Raw genomic sequence first — 25,151 nt, 5'->3', positions numbered from 1 at the left:
ACAAGTAATTACAGACGTTAATTTGACTTCTGTTACAGGGAAAATAATGGAGTCACTGGTTAAAGAAGCATTGCAGGATCATCTAGACAAGACAGCAGTAATAATTCAGACACAGCATGGGTTTGTTAAGGGGAAGTCTTATTTGACCAATTTGATTGGATACTATGATGTGGTCACAAAGGAATTGGATGCAAAAAATAATTTTGATGTCATATACTTGGATTTCAGGAAAGCTTTTGTTACTGTTGCACATGGAAGACTGCTGTAGAAATTTGTTCAAGTGACCTTAATACCATACTGTTCCAATTTCTGGAACAGTATGGCATTAAGGGCAAGTTGCTACAATGGATAAAAGGATGATTGAGTGGGAGAAAAGAGAGAGAGAGAGAGAGAGAGAGAGAGAGAGAGAGAGAGAGAGAGAGAGAGAGAGAGAGAGAGAACCAATGGATGCTGATCTTTGTGGACTAATGTCCATGGTTCGGTATAACACCGCCCAGTTGGTACTGTTGTCAATTGTCACTTTCATTTGTCAATGTTAAACTTCACTTGCCACTTCTCAGCCCATCTGCTCAACTTTACCAGATCCCAACATTGAAATCCCTAGGGTTCGGTGTTAGGCCCACTGTTGTTTTGTATACTTATCAATGATATTGATGAAGGTATATATCAAGCTAAATGTCTAAGTTTGCAGATGATACAAAGGTTGGGAGGGTTGTTAATAACAGTGATGACAGTATGCTGCTGCAAAAGGATCTGGAAACGTTGGGCAGATGGGTTGAGAAGTGGAAACTGAAGTTTAACATTGACAAATGCAATTGACAAATACATGGGTACCAGTAACCCCAGAGGAATGTACCAACAGGGTGGTGTTACACTCGGAATAGTGGAGAATGAAAAAGACCTGGGGTAATTGTGCAGTCAGATAGGAAGTTTTTTTGAGCAATGCAGACACAGGCTGCCAGAGCAGGTCATAGGGTATTGAAAATGATATACAGGAATTTTGCTAGTAGGGAAAAGGAGGTGATTATCCCTTTGTACAAGGCAATGGTCACGCCAAGCCTTGAGTACTGGGTACAGGTCTGGTGGCCTCATTTTAGCAAGGATGTTGAGTTGCTTCAACATGAACACAGAAGGGCAAGAAGATTGCAGCTTCTGGAACCTGTACTAGACTTCTGGACTAGGCACCTGCAAGGCAATCTGATTGAGGTGCATAAGGCCTTGAATGGACTGAGCAGGCTCAATGCTGATGGGATTCTTCATCTTGCTCAGACTACAAATCTTCTTTTTCTCACAAACAACTCTTCTAAGTACACGGTCGAAGTGAGAGGTCCTTTAGGCACTTCAGATCACAACTTGGTGATTGTCTCTTCTCCAATGGAGCCTTTATCTCATGGCTATTCCCAACCTCGTGTTGTTTGGCATTACAAGAATGCATTCCACTTTCAGTCTGCCAAACCCCATGTACTTTTTCTGACAGAATCTCAGTTATGGGTTGATTCAACTACTGCTCATCTCAGATGCCCAAATTATTTGCTGTATGATTCCTTTCACCTCAAAGGTGGTACTTGTGCATATGTCTGTTCTGACATTCCCTGTCAGAGACTTGGCAATTTGGAATCTCCTCTCTTTGATCTAAAATCTCTCTACCTCATTGTGTCAAATTCATCTGTAGTCTCTACCGTTCTCCCAACTCCACTAATCACTTTGAGTTCTTTCACTTCCTCTCTTTGCAACCTGATTTTCTCCAGTCCAACTTTCCTAACAGTGAGGTAATTTTCCTTGGTGATTTTAATGTTCCCAACTCCAGCTGGCTTCCATTTTCTAGTCGCACAGACCCAGCTGGTCAAGATGCTGAGGCTTTTGCAATTACTAATGACCTTGCACAGATTGTTCATTTATCTAAAAGAATACCCGTCAATCCTAACCATACAGCCAACACGTTTAATCTTTTTATCACAAACAACCCTTCAAGTACACGGTCAAAGTGAGAGGTCCTTTAGGCACTTCGGATCACAACTTGGTAATTGTCTCTTCTCCATTGGAGCCTTTATCTCATGGCTATTCCCAACCTCTTGTTGTTTGGTATTACAAGAATGCAAAATGGGATTACCTGCGAGATTTCTTTTCTTCTTTTCCTTGGTCGGATTACTGTTTCGAAATTTCTGATGTCAACGTTTGCTCAGATCATGTCAGTGAAATTATTCTTGCAGGAATGGAATCCTTTATCCCACACTGCACTTTAAAATCTCGTCCTTTATCTAAACCTTGGTTTTCCAATAAATGTGCTAAGGCTGTTCAAGAGAAGAATGTTGCATATCGTAATTGGCTTGTTTCTAATTCTTCAATTTCATTTTCTGCCTACACCAAAGCTCGCAACAATTGTAAACCAGTTATTAATTAGTCCAAACTAGAGTTCGAACAGGCTAAGAGTAGAAAACTTGCTTCTTGCCCTAATGGTAGCTGAGCATTCTGGTCTCTTGCCAAAGCTATTGGCCGCAACTTTTGCCCATCTCTGCTCCCACCTCTGTCCAAACCAGATGGTTCTGTTGTCACTTCAGCCAAGGATAAAGCTGACCTGCTGGCATCCCTTTTTTCTTCCAACTCATCTATTAATGATCTTGGTAAAACACCTCCCACCATTCCCAACACGCTCCATTCAGTGCCTCCTGTGGTCTTCCGTCAAAAGGATGTCAGAAGGATTTTGACGAATTGTGATACTAGGAAAGCTCCAGGTCCCGATGGTATTTCTCCACTTGTTCTCAAAACCTGTGCTCCTGAATTTACTTCTATTCTTTGCCACCTTTTTTCACTTTCTTATTCCAAAGGTGTTTTTCCTTCTGTTTGGAAATTTGCCCATATCCAGCCAGTTCCTAAAAAGGGTGACAAATCCCTCCCATCCAATTATCATCCCATTGCAATTACTTCTACTCTTTCTAAATTAATGGAGAAATCAATTAACCGCCAACTTTTAAACTACCTAGAAACCTTCTGTCTGATCAACGATCGCCAGTATGGATTCCGTGAGTGTCGATCCACTGGTGATATTCTGGCTTATGTTATCCATTTATGGTCTAATTCAATGGAAAGGTTCAGTGAAACACAAGTAGTTGCTCTTGACATCTCAAAGGCTTTCAATCGTGTTTGGCATAAAGGTCTTCTAAAAAAGCTTCCATCTTATGGTTTGCCAACCGTTTTTTGTAATTGGTTATCCAGTTTTCTCTCTGATTGCTCACTGAGGGTGATGGTTTGTTTGTTTGTTTGTTATTTAGGAGCATTAGCAACTAGGGCCATATTGCTCCAGGGATATGCGTGGTCATTCCCTGACCTTTCCGCATCCTCCGTATTTGGTAGGCACAGACTCGAACCCCGGTCTAATCAGGAAGCATGTGCTACGCACTGCTGCTCCTGCCCACCTGGCTACGGAGGGAGGGTGATGGTAGATGGCTCTCTGTCTTCTAACTTCTCCACTAATGCCGGTGTCCCCCAAGGTTCAGTTCTTTCCCCCACTCTTTTCCTCTTGTATATTAATGACCTTCTTCCATTGACTGGAAATCCTATCCATAGTTTTGCTGATGATAGCACATTGTATTCCACTTTCCATTTTGAGAAACCTTGCCCTCTCAATCAGCTTCAACTTCTTGAAAATCTCCTACCAATTCCTTAAATGCCGACCTTCAGGTATTTCTCCAGTTTGGCAAAGACAACTTAGTTGATTTCAACCCTTCTAAAACTCAGTCTTGTCTTATATCTCGCAAAAAAGGATTATTCTGCTGCTATGCTTATTTTTGGTGACACTCCGATTTCTAGGCAAAATGATATATCTCTTTTGGGATTACCCTGACTTCTAATCTCTCTTGGCATGAGCACAATACAAATATTGCTTCCTCTGCATCTAAAAAAACTTGGTTTTCTCTTTCGCTCTCTACGTTACTTTTCTTCCAAACATCTGCTCACTCTGTATAAATCGCAAATCCACCCTACCATAGAATATTGTTCCCACATCTGGGGTGGTGCCCCCAAAACCTCTCTCAGGCTTCTTGATTCCATTCAGAAGAAGGCAGTTAGGTTAATTAATGATTCATCTCTGACAGAGTCTCTCCACTCGCTGTCTCATGAATGTACTGTTTCTGCTGCTTGCCTTTTCTACAGATACTTCTATTGGCACTGTTCTTCTGAATTGGCTTCTATAATTCCCGCTCTCTCTTTCAAAACAGTCCAAACACGTGCAGCCACCAGCCAACATCCATTTACTGTCCAACTTCAAACTCACAGAACCATCTTTTCATCTTCCTTGTTTATTCATTCAACTGCGTTTTCTGGAACAACCTTCTCAGACGTATTTCTTGAAAATTACAGTCTACAGAAGTTCAAGTCCAATGATGTCAACAATTACCTTCTTTCATCTTCTCAATCTCCAACCCAAGCACGGTACTCGGTACTATAGGTTCTAATTCCTCTCGTGTTTGGGGTTTACATTAAAAAAAAAAAAAAAAACTAAGCAAGGCAACTTAATTCAGAGTAATGTGGCACACTCAATTTCTGAAGACCATACCTTTCAAATCTCTGACCTGAAGATCTTAAATGTCGTTCACCACCAAAAAAGGAGAGACTTCTTTAAGACTTTTCATATACAGAAAGACTACAAAAAACTGTAAACAGGAACACTGATAGAGATACTATCCTCCCCAGTCCTTCTCAATGGACTATCAGCAAGAATTATTAATAGGTAACAAAATAACAGCCATTGCAACAACTCACAAAATAACCATAACCCTCAAGCTAGCATTCAAACCTGTAGTCCTGTAAAGATTCCAGACCTTAGCAACAATCAATTCAATGCTTCTGTGAAATGAATGACAGAGCATCTATCAGCATATCACATGATTGGCCTTCTTGGACTCCATGGTGTTTTTGGCATAATTTTCAGTAAAGATAGCCATATGTCCAATCAAGACCATAAATAATGACCATTGACCACTCTTTGCTACTAACATTTCTCTCTTTATAGCCTGTCTGCCAGGCTTCAATTTGTCTGTGGAAATAATAATGTGATTACTGTGTACATAATTTCTGTCAGAATTATCTTGGTATGAAATTTTATAATTTAACATTTTTACTGATTTACCTTCAGATGAAGAACCACAGTGTTTTAAAATTGTTGTTTTTTTTTTTTTGGGGGGGGGGGTCTCAATAACATACAGTGATTAATTAATTAAATATTTATATTATGAAATATCAATGCAGTGTACTGTATATTTTAATGAAATAGCAAAAAGTTGGCCTTCCAAAGAGTTATTTTAATTATAATTTTAGACAACAGTTGAAGCTGAAATCAGCATGATGAAATCTACAAATTTTAAAATGATTTATATTTGACGGCAGAAAAATATTAGTACAATATCACAGAAAACACTAAATGCCACTATGAAATCTTAGGCTCCACAGTGACCTGGTACTTGAGTTTTGTTGTGCCCAGAATATTTCTCTCACTATATAAGAGGTGCTACCCAAATGTTCCTGAAATTTGAATGTTGCGTGGGAACTAACGTCTAATACAGACTTGTGGCACTAGGTAATTCTGCATGCATCTTTTGTGAATCAGTGTACCATGTGGTGTTGGGCTAGATAGAGTCATTGAAATTAATACACAGATCTATGGGTGTGTTTCGCGTAGTTTGCAATTTTCACAATAGCTGATGTGAGAGAGCAACTTGCTTGTATCAAGTTTTGTTTCCTTCTTATTGATACAGCAGCAGTGCGTAGCGCACGCTTCTTGATTAGACTGGGGTTCGAGCCTGTGACCACAAAATACAGAAGATGCGGAAAGGTCAGGGAATGACCACTGCATATCCCCGAAGCAATATGGCCTTAGTTGCTAATGCTCCTAAAAACCAAATAACAACAACAGCAGAAACCCATAAGAAGTTGAATCAAGTTTTTTTTGATAATGCTTTAGGTCAGATGCAGACATACAATTGGTTTAACCATTTTAAAAACGGTCGAATGTTAGTTGATGACGAAGATCGCTCTGAGCAGCCATCATTGAGAACCACCAGGTAAAATGTCGCAAAAGTTCAGGTGGCAATCCATGAAGACTGCAGGAAGATCATCCACAACATTTGTGGAATTGTAAGATTATTGTACGGCACATGTCAGCAGATTTTGTCAGACGAGTTGAAAATGAGAAGGATTGTGGCCAAGTTTGTGCCACAGTTACTGAGTGAAAAACAAAAGCAGCATCACATGGAAGTTAGTAGAGATCTTCAAGAACGGGCCAGGAGTGATCAAAACTTCCTTTCTATGGCAGTCACTGGTGACGAGAGTTGGGTATATGGGTATGACCCAGAAACCAAGCAACAATCATCCCAGTGGAAGAGGCCATCTTCGTCCCGACCGAATAAAGCCCGACAAGTGAGGAGCAATGTGAAGTCTATGCTGATCTGTTTTTGGACACTGACGGGATTATCTGCAAGGAATCCGTCCCTCCTGGCCAGACTATCAACATACAGTTCTACTGTGACATCCTGAGGCAGTTAAGGGAAGCCAACAGGGGGAAACATCCAGAGAAGTGGCACTCAAACAACTGGGTCCTTCATTGTGACAATGTATGGGCCCACACATTTCTCGCTGTGGCACAGTTTTTGGCATCCAACAACATGACAATTGTCCCCCACCCCTCTTATTCGCCAGACTTAGTCCCCTGCAACTTCTTCCTCTTCTCAAGAATGGAAATCAAGCTGAAGGGTCGAAGATCTGACAGCACAGAGGATATCCAAACTGAATCACAGGCGGTGCTGAACACTATGACAAAGAAGGACTTTCAGGATGCATTCAAATCATGGGAGAAGCGCTGAGATTGGTGTTTACACTCTCGAGGGGACTACTTTGAAGGTGATGGTGGCGAATAAGATCCAGGGTGAATCTAATTTATTTTATAAATACATTTCGGGAACTTTTGGGTAGCACCTTATATGTATAAAATCAATCTAACCTGACTGTTAGCAGTTAAGTGTGGACATTATTTAGTTTATGCTAAATGTGAGACAGAAATCCAACATATTTAGTGAAGCAGGTTGTTTTATTTATTTTTTTTCTTTTATCTTCTGATTCTATCCAAATATCTGTTTTGTCAATTTTAATGTTAAGGAAATCTGCTGAATTTATTCACGGGTTGCCAGTGAGCCACAATTGGAAAAGAAATTTGCCCTGAAGAGCCAGGGAACAATTAAGTTAACTCTAAGCAATGTGCCTGCATAGCAGGCTGGGTTGTTTCTTAATATTACATTAATAACAAATTCTTAAAGTGAATCAAAAGATTAATCCAGTGTTTAACAACAAAGGTTCCTCAGAACTTTTGGGTTCTGCAAGCATCTTCAAAAAGTTCCACAAATTTAGTAGTCAGAGAGGTGTAAAAGTTTACAGTTACAAATTCGAGATTAGACTGCTACTACAGCAGCGGCATTAATACCCTTGCAGACACGAATCACTATAATGGCGATTAGTGATGAGGAAGCACCGATCCAATGCCTTCTCATAGCACTATCCCCTCTCTCTCTCTCTCTCTCTCTCTCTCTCTCTCTCTCTCCAAACTCTCCACTTACTAACCTCATGTCTAGTGGTATATCTTTAAAACTTCAGGGATAATGGTAATATCCATCACCAAACAATGTTAGCAACTTCCTTTCTTGTGATGTGCTCAAAAGTAAAATGAACCTGCCAACTAGTGTTATGAGAATTTCCACTGAGCAGATTGTTGTTTTCATCTGTTCAGTCGCAGCCGACTTTTGGAGACTTTTATGGGTAAGCTGCCTCCATGCTGTCCAGTCTTCAACAGCTTCTTCCAAGTCCTTCATGCTCATGCCAGTGTCCCTCTTGATGGTGTTGAATCAGCGTGTTCTTTGCCGACCTCTTCTTCTTCCACTGACCTTTCCTAGCATTACCGATTTATTCTTGAGCTCGTTTATAAAATACTGGAGTAGGTCACCAAGTCTTTCTCCAGCAGTGGCGCTATTATATGGCTGTATAGGCCTTTACTAATTAAAACTAAAAGTCTTTAAAAATCTATATCTTTTCCAATAAGGTGATATTGTGTCCCAAAATTAGATACAACCAATCAATGTGACAAACTCCTCCACCTAATTAAAGTCCCCCTGCATCCTTAAACTTGTAGAATTTAAAAAGCAGCTCTTCAAACTTTCAAATACCAACGCTATGCTAAAGCATAGGAAGCTGGAATCGACAGTTATAACAAAGAACGCTCTAACTGCCAAAACAGACTTATCAAATATATCGTAAATATTACCTTATTTAGTAGGTACCTACTGTGTAAGTAGCATTTACTTATTTAATGTTGTCAAGAAAACTGAGAACAGGACTCCATAAGATGCAATATTAGTATTAGTAATGGCCACAGGGTGAAAGGAAGCCTATGGCTTATGCTGCACCAGCCAAAAAAAAAAATAATAAATGAATAATAATAATAAAATAAAATAACAAAAAATACATAAAATAAAATAATAAGAATAAAAACAAATTAATAATAATAAGAAGAAAATTTTTAAAGAAATAAGAAGAAAATTTTTAAAAAAATAAGAAGAAAATTTAAAAAATAATAATAAGAAGAAGAAAATTTTTAAAAAAATAAGAAAATTTAAAAAAAAATAATAATAATAATAAAAATTAATAAGAGAAAAGGAAATGGACAACCTAAAAAGGTGATATTGTTAGATATGGTGATATGTTAGAGAAGGTATCTCAACAAAAACGGTGAATTAATGTAATTCAATCTAAAGACTACTACTACTGACATTCAAGTATAAAATGAAATCTTACCAGATCCATTTTTCACACATTGCGATTCTTTGTTTTCATAACTTCCATGAGTAATTACAGGCATCATAGGAAGAAGGCTGGCAGGTGTTGGGTGCTGTATACTACTGGAAACTTTTTCAAACCTTTGTGGTGAAGGGCTTCTTTGCACTTCTCTAGAAACTTGATTCTGCCACTCTGCTTCATCCTGCTTTGATTCTAGATGTGTTTGATGAGAAACATAATTTACCCTTTCACTTGCTGTTGAAGAAATAACACTTGTTTCTTTACTACTATAATGCTCACTAGACTGTGTAGTATTTTTCACTAAAATAACTGCTTCTGGTTGACCAATATCCTGGTCCACTGTAACAATACTAGGAATTACTTGTGGTGGCATGGCTTCCTGATTTAATTTTAATACTTGTTCATTTGATTGTCCTTCCATACTATTCTCTGAAACACTTTGGATAAGTTGTGGAACGACAATGTTAGTCTGAATGACAGATGATATATCTGGCTGCGTACTGGTCAACTGTAATACTGAAGCCCTAGGTTCCTGCTGTAGGACTGGAAGCATATCATTAGCTGCACCTCGATGTTGAATGACTTCGGTCCTAATGGCACCAGGATGATAAACCACAGGCGTGGAAGGTAAACGGCTACTTGTCAACACATCAGAATTTGAAGACAACTGTTGCTGTTCTTGTGGTGAAATATTCCACTGAGGAATAGGTGTCTGAGATACTGCAACAGTTGGTGACTGTACAGGATGGCCAATTGGAGTAAAAAAATTTACATGACTTGTAGTTCCTGGAAGTGGGCTCTGAATCTGTGATTTAATATGAGGTGAGATGGGAATTGGTGTGTGATTTGGAGAAAATGCTGGTGTTGCTGACCTAGAATTTCCTAAAGAAACCAGCATGTTGGCAGCTTCGGTCTCATCCATGTCAAAACGTCCCTGTACACGACTTTCTCTGTCAGTGAACACAGGGTTTGATTCACTGTCATGAGAAGATTCTTCCCACTCTATTTCTCTTCCTGTTGCCGAGTCTTTGAAGGTTCCTTTCCTACGGCCAGGAAAAGTAAGAGATGGTGGACGCAGACTTTTTCCTTTTAAGGACAAATGACGAGAACAATAACCTCTCCTTTGTGATTCTTTAGTACAGCCCTCTTTTGAACATAACCTTCGCCACTGTTTCCCATTAAATTTCTTTCTTATACCATTAGGAGTTGATACAATATCTCCCTTTTTATATTTCTGGTTTAAAAGAGCTGGTGAGCGAGGCGTACTAGAATCAGTACTTGCTCGGCTTGGCATTTCTTTGCCAGACAAGGAACGTGGAGTCAAACTATCCTGTGACATAGCTGACGTTCGTTGTAGAGGATAAGAAAAATAATCTGTTTCAAACTTTATATTTTCTTTTTTAAAATCATCATCAGATGATTCTTCATCAAAATGAGGGCTTCGGGGGAGTTTTTTTTTAAAAGGAGACTCAGTGACTACTTTATCAGATACACTTTTTGGCTCACAGCTATTCAATAGTGATACAGATGGATTTACCTGAACAACACTTGTTACTTCTGAAACAACAGGAGAAGGTAAAACTTGATTCATTTCTTGAAAATGTTGATGGTTTATTAAAGATGGAGCAAAAGTACCTGCTACGGCTTGTAACTGAACATCTGCCTGAAGAGAAGATGACTGTTGTTGAGGAAATATCCAAGGAGATAATGGTGCTGAGGCCAGCTCTTGATCTTGTTCATGTTGTTGAAACTGTGATGTCTGTAATTGTTGTGGTGGCTGAAGCTGTGAAGACTGTGGCTGCAAGTGCACTTGAGGAGAATGCAAATGCTGTTGTACTGATTGTGTTTGATTTTGCTGTTGCTGCTGTTGAGCAAGTGGTGGAGGAAGTGGTGGTGGTAATGGTTCTGATTCTAAATCAAGTTCTTCCCACCAAGGTGGCAACAACAACCTAAGGTTTGCACGCGACACCCAAACTGCCTCACCTATTGGCCCATATTTTGATGCGTTATCAAGTTTGACATTATACTGAACGGGTTTAGCACTAATTGCCATTACAATACCTTCAACAAACACATTGTCTTCTGGATCAACACGTACACAAACCCTAGTACCTACACTTACTTGTCCAGGAGAAGGACTGTGGTCACTGACGACATCATACTTTCCCTTACCTATAACATCACAAATACATGCAGAGTTCTGCTTTTTATCAAAGAGAATAATTATATCACAGCCATTTTTTAGTTCCTTAATAACACCTGGCAAATACAAATTATCACATTTGGCAAGAACTCTATGACCTTTCCAGTCTCTTAAATCAATCTCTACACCAATAATGGAGGAACACTGTGAAGACTGACCAAGAGAACACTGTCCCTGCTGATTTAGTGACGTTATAACACTTGCATTCACTTCCAAGTGCTGCTGTCCATTTTCACTTTGAAGTTCTTCTACTTCAGCAGGATCAAATTTTCTTTTTTTTGGCACTTTTTTGGCTAACTTTTGTATAGTGTCAGCAGGTTTTGTTGTTAATGAATTTTCCAAACAAGGTGTAGACTTCTGTTTACTACTCTGAGTGGCAACAACTACTGTTTGTGAACATTCTAATTTTGGTGGAGATGCTGAAGAAGTTGAACTTTCAGAAGCAACACTAATTTTTCTTTTAGAGTTCATACCTCTTAAATTTTTATCACTCCTTTCCTGATTTGCTTGTTCTTTAGCATCAATTTTATTAGATATCACTTGATTATTCTTACTTTTTTTGCTGTCCTGCTTATCACTAGCCTCCAGTGAAACTAAGTCCATATTATTATTTTTGCTGTTTGGCGGATCCTGTGAATCCACTACATTTTTTCTTCTGCTTCTTGTATTTCTTACAGCTGATGCACTTCTAGTAACTGTTGTAGCAGTTGCTGTTCTCCTATAACGACTTTCACTTTTACGATTCATGCTGATGTCTTTTCAAACTATAGAAAAGCTTAACGCATCACATATAAGAAATTATCTGCATTTTCATAACCTAAAAAAAGAAAAGTACATATAAATCAATACACATATATATATATATGTCATCAAGAAACTCCCCCCCCCCTCCCACATACACTCAAAATAAAACAAGGTACTCTAGAAATTATTGTAGGTAAAGCAATTTAACTTCTCCAGCAATTAAACAGAGAAACACTTTAGTGTTTCTTTAAATGCTGAACATGCTGAATGTTTAATTCAAATAATATTTCCAGTTATTGGAAATATTATTTACAATTTTATTACTTCCAGTTATTGTCACTTTCCAATAACTGAAAATAATAAAAAAGTTATTAAATTTTTTATAATTTCTGCTTTTTACACTTTACTGTTTTATAAAATAAAGTATTTCAATCAGCATCAATTAATGCAACCATTACCAAGGTAATAATGAATATGATTCTGGAAATGGTCACATAAAAATAGCTTCTGTTGCAATATGAAAAACTATTTTTGACCTGATTCACACTTCTTTTATAAAGTAGTTTCAGAAATATTCTCCTCATCATTTTGATTTAACAGATCAATAAAAACAATAATGATCATTTGTTTGATTTTGGGGGGAAAGGGGCTTTAATTGACATAGAAATATTTAACTGTATTTAATTAATATGGGCTCCAATTACCCTACTGACTTCCTTGTAATACTCTACTTCCTGCCATCTATCTCCACACCTTGGATAACACCTCCCTGTCAAGAGAAATATCCAATCTACAAATTTTTGTAAGACAATGATCAAGGCAATCAGACTACCTTTCTACGTACCAATGTATAAACAAAATGTGTGCACGTCTATTCATGCAATATACACATAAATATACACAGATACATAGTAAACTCCTGTTATAACAGTCCCACTTTTAGCAATCTTTTCATTTGGTCCCATAATCGATCCTGTGAAGTGGAGTGTCCCATTTATAGTGCTCTATGGGGACAGCCCCTTTGAAAACACTATAATGAGCATTTACTATATAATGTATGCAGATATGTCACAATTCAACTAATTTTTGTAAAGTCATGGTTAGTTTAAATTTAAATTCTATGTTTCATGTTCAGAGTAAGTTAATATTACATGGTTTAATTCAATAATGTTTCCCTGAGAAGGTAGTGAGTGTAAGTGTACTTTTAAAAGTACACTTTTGTAAGTGTACTTTTAAAATTTAAACAGCTACACTTTTTAGCTAGCAATGTAGAGAAATATCTGATTAACATAAATAAGTATTAAGTTAAGTTAGATTGTCTTAAGTTAATGAGGTATAGTCTAATCAAAAATTACTTTTTGATTAGACTAATCCTCAGATTATATAATATATATATATCTATATATACCCATTAATCACTCTTCCTGAAACATTTTTTCTCCTCATAATATGACATGTATAATCATTAGCTTGTGATAGCAGTTTTGCATATGATATGCTTTAACTGTGCTTATATATTTTATACATACTAATTATTCATTAATTTTGTTGGGTGTAGACTGAAGAGAAATATAATTAAAGTTCAGCAAACTGTAGAACATGTTTCTATATTTCTATAATTAGGACCACTGATATCAATGGTTCAATGTTGCTACCAACCAGGTGCATCCCTTTGTGGGTTATAGTTTACCTATCTAGTAATAGTTACTTCCAGGAAGATAATGCAATGTGTTACAAGTCATAAACCATTTAAAAATGGTTCTAAGAGCATAAGGGTTATTTTAGCATACTTTATTATCCTGCTCAGTCATTGAATCTCACTGGAGTTCAATTGAGATGAGATCAAATTTATATGCTTTCATTAAAAGAAAACTCTAGTACCTACACAATTAAAATGAAGAAGCATAAATTTTATGCATCTTCATTTTAATGAAGCCAAACCATACAATGAGTGGTCAATTGGTCAGGTACACCCACAACAAAGGAATTAGCCACTCTGTCAGAGGCCAGGCTATATAAAGCAAGTAGTTAGATACCAAGAGATAGTATATGTGCAATTCAGTGAGAAAACAGGCAACCTAAGTAACTTTGAGCATTGAATGACAGTCAATGCAAGTATTGTGGCAATGATACTTGCACTGGCGTATCTCAATATGTAGCAAGTGTATAAAAACACTGACATGACAGCTGTCTCAAGACTTACTGGCCTCTTCAGAAGAACAGAAGCATACTATTATAATATTATTTGGTTATATTCAGTCACCTCTTAAGAAGGATGATAAATAATGACAACATTTAACAGTAATACCTGAATAATAAAAGTGTGTACAGAAATATCAAAGTAATAGTAACATATGCCATACTGAACAAAATAACAACTTATGTACACAAAGTTCTAACCAAACTTTTCTAGACTCCCCATGCCACGGCATCTATGATTAAAGATATGGAGTTGTGCCACTAGATGGTAATTTACCTCTGTGAGCAATTTGGCATCAACCCTACTTATCCAGTTTTCTTCAATGATATATTACTAGCTTTGAGTAAGATCATATTGAGTACCATCTATAATTTCTTCATTTTACTAGGATAATGGATATGAAATAATATAAAGTGGTTCTGTAGATACCATATTACTCACATTAGTGAATTCAAATACTCCAGCACCATCTTAGATAACAAAACTGTTTCCTTCCTCACATCAACTATCTTAAGAAAAAAGAAATACTGGGCACATCAATAAAGTCATAAGATCTGACTGAGGTCCAAGAGGAAAAATGCTCATCCTAATTTGCACCACAGTCTTTTTTTTTTTTTCCCCTGTAATCATGTACAGGGTAGAAGTCTGGTTTAAGCAGGCAGAGTCAGCAACAAGAGAAATCTGGAGACTCTGCAGTGATTTAGGCTTGTCACCATCAAAAAGGTATGGAGAACAGTGTCTACCACCCCAACCTGGAGGTAATATCCAGAGGCTAATCTTGTCATCTATGAAAACACATCCCTGCACAAATCCAAGATGTAACTGTAGATCAAGCGAATGATATGAAAAAGGAGAAAATGGCTATCTACAGTAAGCTTGAACAAATATGCTAAGATGGGATGCCTCCATTAAAGGAACGATAATCCAGAAATTCACAGGTGAGTAACATAAGCCATGATATCAACAGTAGATTGACAATGACAGAATTCATACTGGTAATCATTTCTCAGATGAAAAGTTTCAAGACATTATAAAATAAAAGTCATTTAAGAACACAGCTTGATTTATGCAGGTAATGAGCACACACCATTGCATATGATAACATCAAACTGTTTATTATGAGTCTTCTTTTAAGACTTCTTCATTAATAAAGCCATTACTAACTTACTTTATAAAACAAAATAAGTTAGTTTAAATGGGGTTAACTGATGTTTTAAAGGATACTTTGTTTCTTCCTCTGGGATAAAAATATAAAAGAAAGAATGAAAAACAAGCATTTAGAAATAGTCTAGGTGTTAATATTAGTACTAATATTGGCAAAATGGTGCAAGGAAGCAAGCTTATATAACACTAGCTAAATAACAATAATAATAATTAATTAATTAAATTTATATTAAATTAAATAATTAAAAAATGTCACTTTCCCTCATTTCATTTACCTTTTTCTTTTAAGTATTTATCCAATCCCTCCTTAAACCTTGATAAAATTCCAAATTCCACAAGAACAGGTGAGTTTATTCCAAAAATAAAATTTTTAAACATCTATTACATAGTTAAGTCCCCTAAAATAGTACAAAACTGGAGTCTCTGTTGATTTTTAAGTCTAAAGGAAACAACAGGAGGGAATAATTTAAAACTAAGGATTGAAGGGAAATGCTGGTAAAGTGAGCTCTATTTATTAAATATATATATACAAAAGCTTATATGAGGTTTCTGGCAATAGACATGTAAAACACACCACCCAAATGACCTACACGAGGTGTACCTCACATCACACATCAGGTTGATTCACTAACTAAAGGTAATCCCTGCAGTCCTTGAGGACTATATTAGCATCAGACTTATGGAGAAAATGAAAGCCTATGCTTCCTCCTTACACAGGTAGCTAGCTATCCCAGCTAATCTTTGAATTTCCCCAAGCTGTCAGCTTAAACCACCCATAGAGGCAATATATTCTGGTACGTAATTAACAACTTGGCTAGCTAAAACAAAACTTCCTACAATCCAGTCTCCCTCCATAATTTGAAATAATGGCACCTAGTCCTAGAATCATTCATAACAGTGAAATTTTGCTTTCATAGTTATCAAGTTCTGTAGTCTACATATTCAAAGTTGTGCCTCATATGGATGTACTTTTGCTGATCTTGCCAGGTGCACTGCCTGTATTTGGACTCTTTCAAGAAGTTCAATACTTTTTTTTTTTTTTTTTTTTGGTGCTGGCTCTCAAGAATCAAATATTCCACACTTGTAATACCAGGATACAGTATTTCAAATGTGGTCTTAAAATTACCTTGTACAGTTTTATTATGACCTCTCTAGCTCCACAAGCAAATGATCAATAAATAATCGAAAGGACAACATGCCTCCTCCCCAGCCACCTCTCTACATTACATGGGAGAGAGAGAGAGAGAGAGAGAGAGAGAGAGAGAGAGAGAGAGAGAGAGAGAGAGAGAGAGAGAGAGAGAGAGACAGAGACTGTAGGGTTCACTTTTGTTTTGATTGGCTGGGGGCTACCCTTAGACTTAATAACACTGTATTTCTAAATATTTATTTGCTTTCTTCCTTTTAAATTTCTAGATATTCTATTCCTTTTAAAAAATGTCAACTAGTCGCTTTTTAACTTTAAAGGGAAAAGTGGACTTTTAAGTTAAAAATTGGTAAACTTCCAAACAAAAAGAAAAACACTAGTAGAATAAGACTAATGTAGATGTGTTACCTGAAATAGGAGTTGCCTCTACAGCACAGGTTTTAAGAAACACCATCACCACCTGCAGGCTTCTTGGCATCAGTTTTTTAGGATTCTTCTGCCTTTCTGTCAGAAGACAAAGGGCAATAGTGAATAGAAATTGTTCAGTATAGTATGAGACGATTCACCCCAATCACCAATGCAAGAGTTAAAGAAAAAGTAATAAGCTAGCTTTATCTTTGATAAGGATGCAATGGAATCAAGAGAGGTAGAAGTATGAATGGACAGATGTACAGTAGCTGCTGACAACTTTAGCAAGTCTAAGAAGACTCAAATGAACAAGAAGCATGTTTCCTGCTCTTGGTCTTTTCAAAACTGATTATGGATTTATTAATAATTTTTTACAACTTTTGCAAGCTTTTAGGGTATGCAGAAAATGAAGCTGGAAATTTGGATCCAAGCCAATTGCAATATGTTTTATTCGTTATCTTCAAAAGCCTTAGCTCACTTACTGAAAGTCATGGTTTAGATCAGCAGGTTTCAACCAGGGTGCCACATAATTTGGGTTTAAGTTACTTAAACTTATTATTATTTTTAAAATTTATATGTTTATTTCATTATAAAAAGATGTACAATATCTTTTTAATTTTGTGGTAATCTATAATTGATGTTTACTTAGTACCTCTATATATTTTTTAATATAATATATATATATATATATATATATATATATATATATATATATATATAGTATATATATAGAAAGAGAGAGAGAGAATCAGATCTAACAGGCAGAAAATTGAGTAGGTGCCCCAAAATTAAATAAATGACTTAGGGGTGCTGTTATTAAAAAAAAGGTTGAAAACCACTGGTTTATACAGAAGATTAGAGTTTGGTGTGGAATGCAAATAAAGGATTTTATCCCTACAACAATGATTTTACCAACGAGAGCTGAAGAAATATTAGGATCAGGAGAATTAAAGCAGTAGCCCAAAGAAAGAAAAAATAAAAGGAACAGAAACTGTGCAGAACATCCCATTGTACATCCTTGTAATGCCAAACACATTACAAAAATGTGGCATTGAGAATAGCCATGGGAGAGAGGCTCCATTAGAGAGGAGACGGTTGACAACCTGAGGATACCTGGAGGACAAATACCATTAACATATACTTTCCAAAACATTTTCCACATTCAACTATTAACTTCATCAAGATATAGTAAAGAAAGAGATCTCAAAATTTTTGGCAAATAGCAATATTGTAATTACATATTTCAGTTGCTGTAACAAAATTGGAGAACATGGTCTCCTTACGACTTATATGCCAATTTTTAATAATTTTTTCATTTCATTTAATTTTTATTTTCAGTAATGGAATTTTATATGATGCTACATGGGTTAACCCATAGATTAATTTTGAAATAAATAAATTAATAAATTTCCAGTACTGAAAACATAATATACTATAACCTGCCTGCATAGACGGATATTGTGTATACCTTGAAACTAATATTTTTTTTTAATTTCCCAATGTTACTTACTAATTAACAAATACTTAGGAGCTATCAATTTCAAATATGGCAAATCATACTTGCTTATGCATATCAGTTAGCCTTTATATGCTTTTATTTAGCTAATAAAGTCAGTGAGTTGTCAATTACTGGAACAAGTTGACTTCACAGGTAGTTTAAGCATGATAGTCTGAAGAAATTCAAAGGTCAACCAAATCACAGAAACTCAACCAGTTACCTATGTGAGGAGGGAAGTACATAATATGTATTTTCTCATCTACATTTTTTTTTGTAAGTGCAGCAAAAGCCTGTGGCTTTCTTCCACTACATGGTTAATACTAATCTAAACTGATAAAATTATTATTTTTTTATAGTTTTATTTTTAATTGTAACAATCAGGGATGAAGACTGAAGGTTCAAAGCACACTGATGACACTCTAAACTAGGATCTTTTGGAAGCTCCTAGTAGGAGCACTCAAGTTGGTACAGTTCATAAAACTGCTTATCAGACTTTGACACTATTTTGTATAAGCAGTTCACATTAAAAAGCATATGATGAGATCTACAATAAGGGCAACCATATGGGGAAAGATTTTGATATGTGGACAACACAGCATGGCAACCAGGCACCTTAGAAGGGGACTTGACTGAGGTCTATAAGGCTCTGAGATGGGACAATAAAATGAATGAAGGCAAAATTTTCAGTCATAAAGGCTTCCAGAACAAGGGGCCATAAATTCAAATGGGGAGAGGAGAAGGTTTAAATTGGATTGTAGGAAATTTTGTTTTAGCCAAAAAGTTGTTGATTATTAGAAAAAGTTACTTCAGCAGGTAGTTACTATGTGAGGATACATAATTGGTCTATTTTCTTATTCCCCAGGGGCTCACATCTGGTGAGTATGGGATTGGCACACCCAGGGTCCTGAGCTGGATATCATCATTCTTCTCTTTCTTGGTGATTCCCTTCTAATTCTGACTCTCTCTCTCTCTCTCTCTCTCTCTCTCTCTCTCTCTCTCTCTCTCAGGGGTAACTCATCTACATTTTTTTTTTTGGGCTGGTGCAGCAAAAGCCTCAGGCTTCCTTGCACCATATGGCTAATTGTAATAATCTATTTTTTATATTTTGCTTTATATTTTTATTTTTTTATTTATTATCATTATTCATTCTGTTGTTATTGTTGATTATTAACATCTTTTTATTTTATTTTATTTTATTTTAGGCCTGTGCAGCAAAAGCCTATCACTTCCTGGCACTATAGGGCTAATACTAATACTGATCTTGTTGAGTTCTGCATTCATAGTGACATTGCTAGATTACTAGCATATAAATCAGACATACATATATTCAAAACTTCAAATTATCTAGTCTCCCTGTAAGTCTCATGGGAGATGAATTAATAAACAAAATTGTTGTGTGTGTATGTATGTATGTATGTTTAGATATTTTGAAGACAAAATGCACAAGGCATAATATGTTATGGATTGAGATTACCTATATAATACTGGAGTAAATACACCATAGTTTACTCATAAATTTAACTATTATGCCTTATGCATTTAGTCTTCAAAATATTATCATTATCCTCACTGTTTGGAATCTCTCATATTGTGGAATTATCTTCACAACCGTGATGGCATGTCTGCATTATCAGGGTACCTGTCCGCCCACCAATGAGTGAGCCAACAAGCTCCAAAATGCATCTGGGTGGTGGTGATGTCCACTGAGAATAAATAACAGTAGTCTCCTCTACTAGAGAAGCATTATTTATTCAAAGAAGAGCAATAACTGGTATCTCATTGTAAAGGTAGCCATAATATGAGATATAATCAAATAATGCCATTACACTACTTATGTAGTTAAATTTATAAGTAAACGACACCCTCCATAGCCGAGTAGTCAGGAGCAGGAGTGCAGTAGCATACGCTCTTTGAGTAGACCGGGGTTCAAGCCCCTGACTGCTAAATATGGTCGATCTGCCAACCCGCACTGGACCAGCGTGGCAGATTATGGTCCATTTCCCTCAGCATGAATTGTTGAGGAGGCTTCCATCCTGCAGGGGATTGATAATGGCTGCAGTTTACTTTTACTTTATGGTGTATTTACACAAATATTATATAGAATGTTTAGATATATATATATATATAAACTCTTTAATTAAAGTGCACTGCACCAGATCCTTGATAACCCAAGTTTTTTTAATTGGAGTTCTGTTTAATAAGAAGTTGGCACCAGCAAAAACAATGGTAAATACTTCATGGATGTGCATAGCATCAAAACAAAAACATGTAAATCAAGTTTTTTTTTTCTTTCATTAAATACTGTTTAAACATCAACTGAAAAACATTTTTAAATGTTTTTTTAACTGTATAATTAACTTGCTACAGAGTTAAAGTACAAGAAAATTATGCACATTTATATATATATATACATATATTTTTTTTTTTTCATTAATTACATTAGGAGAGTCCAACTTCTACCAATGCTGTTTATCTTAGCATCTTTTGCTAAAGATTTCTCATAATCTGCCTTCGCTTTCCTAACCTCCTTTGTGACTTGATTACTGACCAGCTTATATCTATCATAGGCTTCTGTATCGCTTGATAATTTTTATGCATCCCAAGCATTTTTCTTCTCTGCCACAAGTCTCATTAGTTCATCTGATATCCATTTAGGCCTAAATCTTGAACAGTATTTCTTAATCAGTATGAAAAGCCTAGTAGCTTCCACGATTACTTTCTTGAATGCTTCATTTAGAATTTTCTGTTGGTAACATCATCAGTTGGTCCCACTGTACAGAATTTAAAACTGTCTGAGACCAGTGCTGTCACCTCTATGAAAGCAAAAACCCTTCTCTTTACCCCTGATGGTAGCTACGTCTTTAAGTAAATCCCATATCAATACACTGTGATCACTACCACCTAGTGGTTCCTTTATTTGAAAATTCTTAATGCATGAATAATCACTGCTGATAATCAGATCAAGAGTATTAATCTCTCCGGTTGCCTCTCTAACATGTTGCTGTAGTAAACAATTCTCAAGTAAATCCACAAAAGTCTTGCTGGTGTGCGAGTGACCAAACCTCAAATTCCAGTTAATATCTGGCAAGTTAAAATCCCCCTTATTAGACAATCTGATTTACTGGCCCACTCTATTTCTCTGTACAGTTGTTCATTGTACTCATCAGCATTATTAGACTATTTTTTTTTAGGCCTAATAAAGGCCTATTTAATTTATTATTAGGCCTATTTAATTTATAACACACTCCTACTCTTATTTTTGCTTTCCAGGTGCTTATGTCACACCAAACTGATTCAACATTGCACTGACCATCTATGTCAACTGGATGCACTTCCTTAGATTTTATGTGTTTCTTAACTAACAGCAGAATCCCTCCCTCCCTTCCTATCCTGCCTGTACACATTGTGCTCCCCAAATTCCAATTCTGCACTGCTTATATCTGTGTGACACCACGTCTCTGACATTCCAATATCTGCCTTTGATGTCTTGACCAGCACTTCAAGTTCATCAAATTTATTTACTATACTCTAGCATTGGTGTACATGCAAGTATACATGCACATACCCCCATTTCAGGGAATGGTGATGATCCCCACCATTCCCTGAAAACCCCAGAACCCCACCCTCCATTCTAACAGAAGCAGTGGAAGAGTCACTTTGCCCTTTTAGTCTGTGAATACCCCCCAGCTAGCAGTTTCCGACCCACCTAACACTGCCTCGATAACATCAGCAAATATGCTTGCACCCCTTATATTTAAGTGTATCCCATCCCTGTAGAAGCAGTCTCTCCTGTTAAAAAGCACAAACCACGCTGAGACAAATTCTAACCCATGAGCATTGCACGATCTCTCCAGGGCTGAATTAATTGACATGGCTCTGATCATGTACTCCCTCCTATTGTGTCTGGGCAGAATTGCAGACACTTTCAGATTTAACCCTAACTCGCAACTTTTTTTCAATATTGATCTGTACTTGTTAAGTAAGTCTGCATTACTCTTAATGTCATTAGTGCCAACATGTACAACAATATCACTCTTTGTGCCCTTAAAAGATGATATCTGCCCGACATCATCAACTTTTGCCCCTGGTAGACATATCCTGGTCCTATTCCACCTATCCTTTTGATGTGAAAACATCTATGGCGGCACTAGAGTAAAATCGATTGGTAACGAAATTTTCTTACAGTAACAGAAATGACACAATTGATTGTTAACGAAATTTTTTAAGGAAATGACACAATTGATGTCACTTCTATTAAGTGGCTGTTAGATTTTAAATGATGCAAATGATGTCACTTCCTAAATGGCACTAACGATGCTAACTCAGTCACTAACGTTGATTCGGCAGAGTAAGTATACATGCTGTAGTTAATTCAGTAGAGTAAGTTAATACTAAGATATGGAAATGACATCATCTTGTTAAATGACGCAAACTCAGTCACTAACGTTGATTCGATAGAGTAAGCAGCAGATACTTACTCTATTGAATTTACACTAGCAATATTATACAAGAATAAAAGCAGAATAATATGCAAGAAAAAAATGCTGACTTTAATAAAATCTGTTTCTCAAGATTTTGATCAACATCAGCCTTCTAAGTAGTGCAAGTAAGTAATTTTCAATCAAACTGTTCAAAAATTTAAACAGTTTTACTCTAGTGCAGCCACAGATGTTTTCACATAAAATTAAACACCTTGTGTGCTTCAAAGACTGTGTTTTTTAAACAGTGTATTACCCATCTCCCTGACAATAGTCACTGAAAATACTCTATTGCCTACTGTTGTTTTGTATATTTATCAATGATATTGATGAAGGTATATCAGGCTTAATATCGAAGTTTGCAGATGATACAAAGGTTGGCAAGATTCTTAATTAAGTAATGGCAGTGTACTACTGCAACAGCATTTAGAAAAGTTGAACAGATGGGTTGAGAAGTGGCAACTGAAGTTTAACACTGACAAATGCAAATTACTGCATATGGGTAGAAGTAACTCCAGAGTAACATACTCCCAATTGTGTGGTACTACACTTAGGGTGATAGAAAATGAAAAAGACCTGGGAGTAATTGGCAGTCAGATATGATGTTTCCTGGGCACTGCAGACAGGGTGCCAGAGCAGGTCAGGGTATTGTCAATGATATACAGGAATTTTACTAGTAGGGAAAAGGAGGTGATTATCCCTTTGTATAAGGCAATGGTCAGGCCATGCCTTCAGTACTGTACAGGTCTGGAGGCCTCATTTCGGGAAGGATGTAGCGTTGCTTGAGCTAGTGCAGAGAAGGGCAACAAGATTGGTGAGGGGAACGAAGGGGCGGTCTTACCAAGAAAGGCTTAAGTTCTGCATATTGCAGCACCTGGAGACTAGGCACCTGTGAGGTGATCTGATTGAGGTGTATAAGGCCTTGAATGGGTTGAGCAGGTTCACTTCTGATCGGATTCTTCCTCTTGCTCAGATTACAAACCTGAGGGGGCATAAATTCAAACTGAGGAAAGGCAATTATAGAATAGATGTGTGGAAATTTGCCTTTAGCCAGCGGGTTATTGATTGCTGGAACAAACTTCCATCTGTCGTTGTGGAAGTTGATAGCTTAAATAAATTCAATGAGGAACTGACAAACGTATAGAGGGAATGGATGTGTGAAATTATTTTTTTTATTTTTTGGCTGATGCTACATAAGCTTGCTTTCTTGCATCATATGCACAGTATCACAACCACTTATCAACAACCCCCCCTCCCATAAATTATATTACATACATATATAGAAATCCAGGTAACAGCTTGAGCACCAAAAACACAGTCCTTCTGTTTATCTATTTGTATCTATATGTTATTTAAGAGGTGCTAGAATGTGTTTATTACCTTTCTTAAAACAGCTATAATGTGCAATTCCCATGCATGAAAGTACCTTGAAAGTATATGAAGGTACAATGCTGCATTTTCAGATATATTAGCATTAGCATTAGTAGAGGCATTTGATGCAAGAAAGCAAGCTTATGCAGCATCAGCCAAAAAAAAAAAAAAAACCCACTTCACCCCTCTGTTCATTCAAAATACCTGTCCAGCTGAGCCTTAAACTTATTTAGGCTATCAACCTCCACTACAAGGGATGGAAGTCTGTTCCACCAACCAACCACCCGCTGGCTAAAGGCAAATTTCCGCACGTCTATCCTACATCTGTCTTTCCTCAATTTGAATTTATGCCCTCTCAGGTGATTATTCTGAGCTAGAGGAAGAATCCCATCAGCATTGAGCATGCTCAAACCATTCAAGGCTTTATACACCTCTATCAAATCACCTCGCTGGTGCCTAGTTTCCAGACAATGTAATTTGCAAAACTTAAGCCTTTCTTCGTAAGAGCACCCCTTTGTTCCATTCACTAATCTTGTTGCCCTTCTCTGTACTCATTCCAGCAGCTCTACATCCTTCTTGAAATGAGGCCTCCAGTACTCTAGGTGTGGCCTGACCATTGCCTTATACAAGGGAATAATCACCTCCTTATGTTGTTATTGTTTTTTAGGAGCATTAGCAACTAAGGCCATATTGCTCCGGGATAGGCAGTGGTTATTCCCTGACCTTTCCACATCCTCTGTATTTGGTGGTGACGGGCTCGAACCCCGGTCTAATCAAGAAGCGCGTGCTATGCACTGCTGCTCCTTCCCACCTGGCTACGGAGGCACCTTCACCTCCTTATCCCTGCTGGAAAAATTCCTGTATATCATTGACAATACTCCATGAGCTACTCTTGCAGCCCGTCTGCACTGCTCAGAGAACTTCATATCTGCCTGAACAACCACCCCCAAGTCCCTTTCATTCTCTACCACTGTCAGTGTAGTACCACAGAGTTGATACGTTGCTCTGGGGATGCTGTTTCCCATGTGTAGTACTTTACTTTACATTTGTCAATGTTAAACTTCATTTGCCACCTCTCAGCCCATCTGCTCAACCTTTCCAGATCC

The 25,151-nt window shown here is 37.0% G+C and overlaps 1 protein-coding gene across 3 annotated transcripts in view; it reads right to left on the bottom strand.

Moving 5' to 3' along the window:
* Positions 1-25,151, bottom strand: part of LOC150080107 (protein capicua homolog) — a 357,037-nt gene that overhangs the window by 277,438 nt on the left and 54,448 nt on the right. For 2 of the 3 annotated variants that reach the window (XM_090381553.1, XM_090381554.1), the window contains one exon: positions 8,833-11,855. In XM_090381553.1, the coding sequence (XP_090237679.1) occupies positions 8,833-11,785 (2,953 nt within the window). In that variant the 5' untranslated portion in view covers positions 11,786-11,855. Of the gene's footprint in view, positions 1-8,832; positions 11,856-16,698; positions 16,795-25,151 lie in introns of all 3 variants that reach the window. The other variant, XM_090381551.1, reaches the window with a different exon arrangement.

This window comes from Mastigoproctus giganteus, chromosome 9 (assembly GCF_048544385.1).
Source record: "Mastigoproctus giganteus isolate SK-2022 chromosome 9, ASM4854438v1, whole genome shotgun sequence".
Classification (NCBI taxonomy): Eukaryota; Metazoa; Arthropoda; class Arachnida; order Uropygi; family Thelyphonidae; genus Mastigoproctus; species Mastigoproctus giganteus.
Note: the sequence above shows the minus strand (reverse complement) of the source record. Positions and strands in the feature narration are given on the sequence as shown.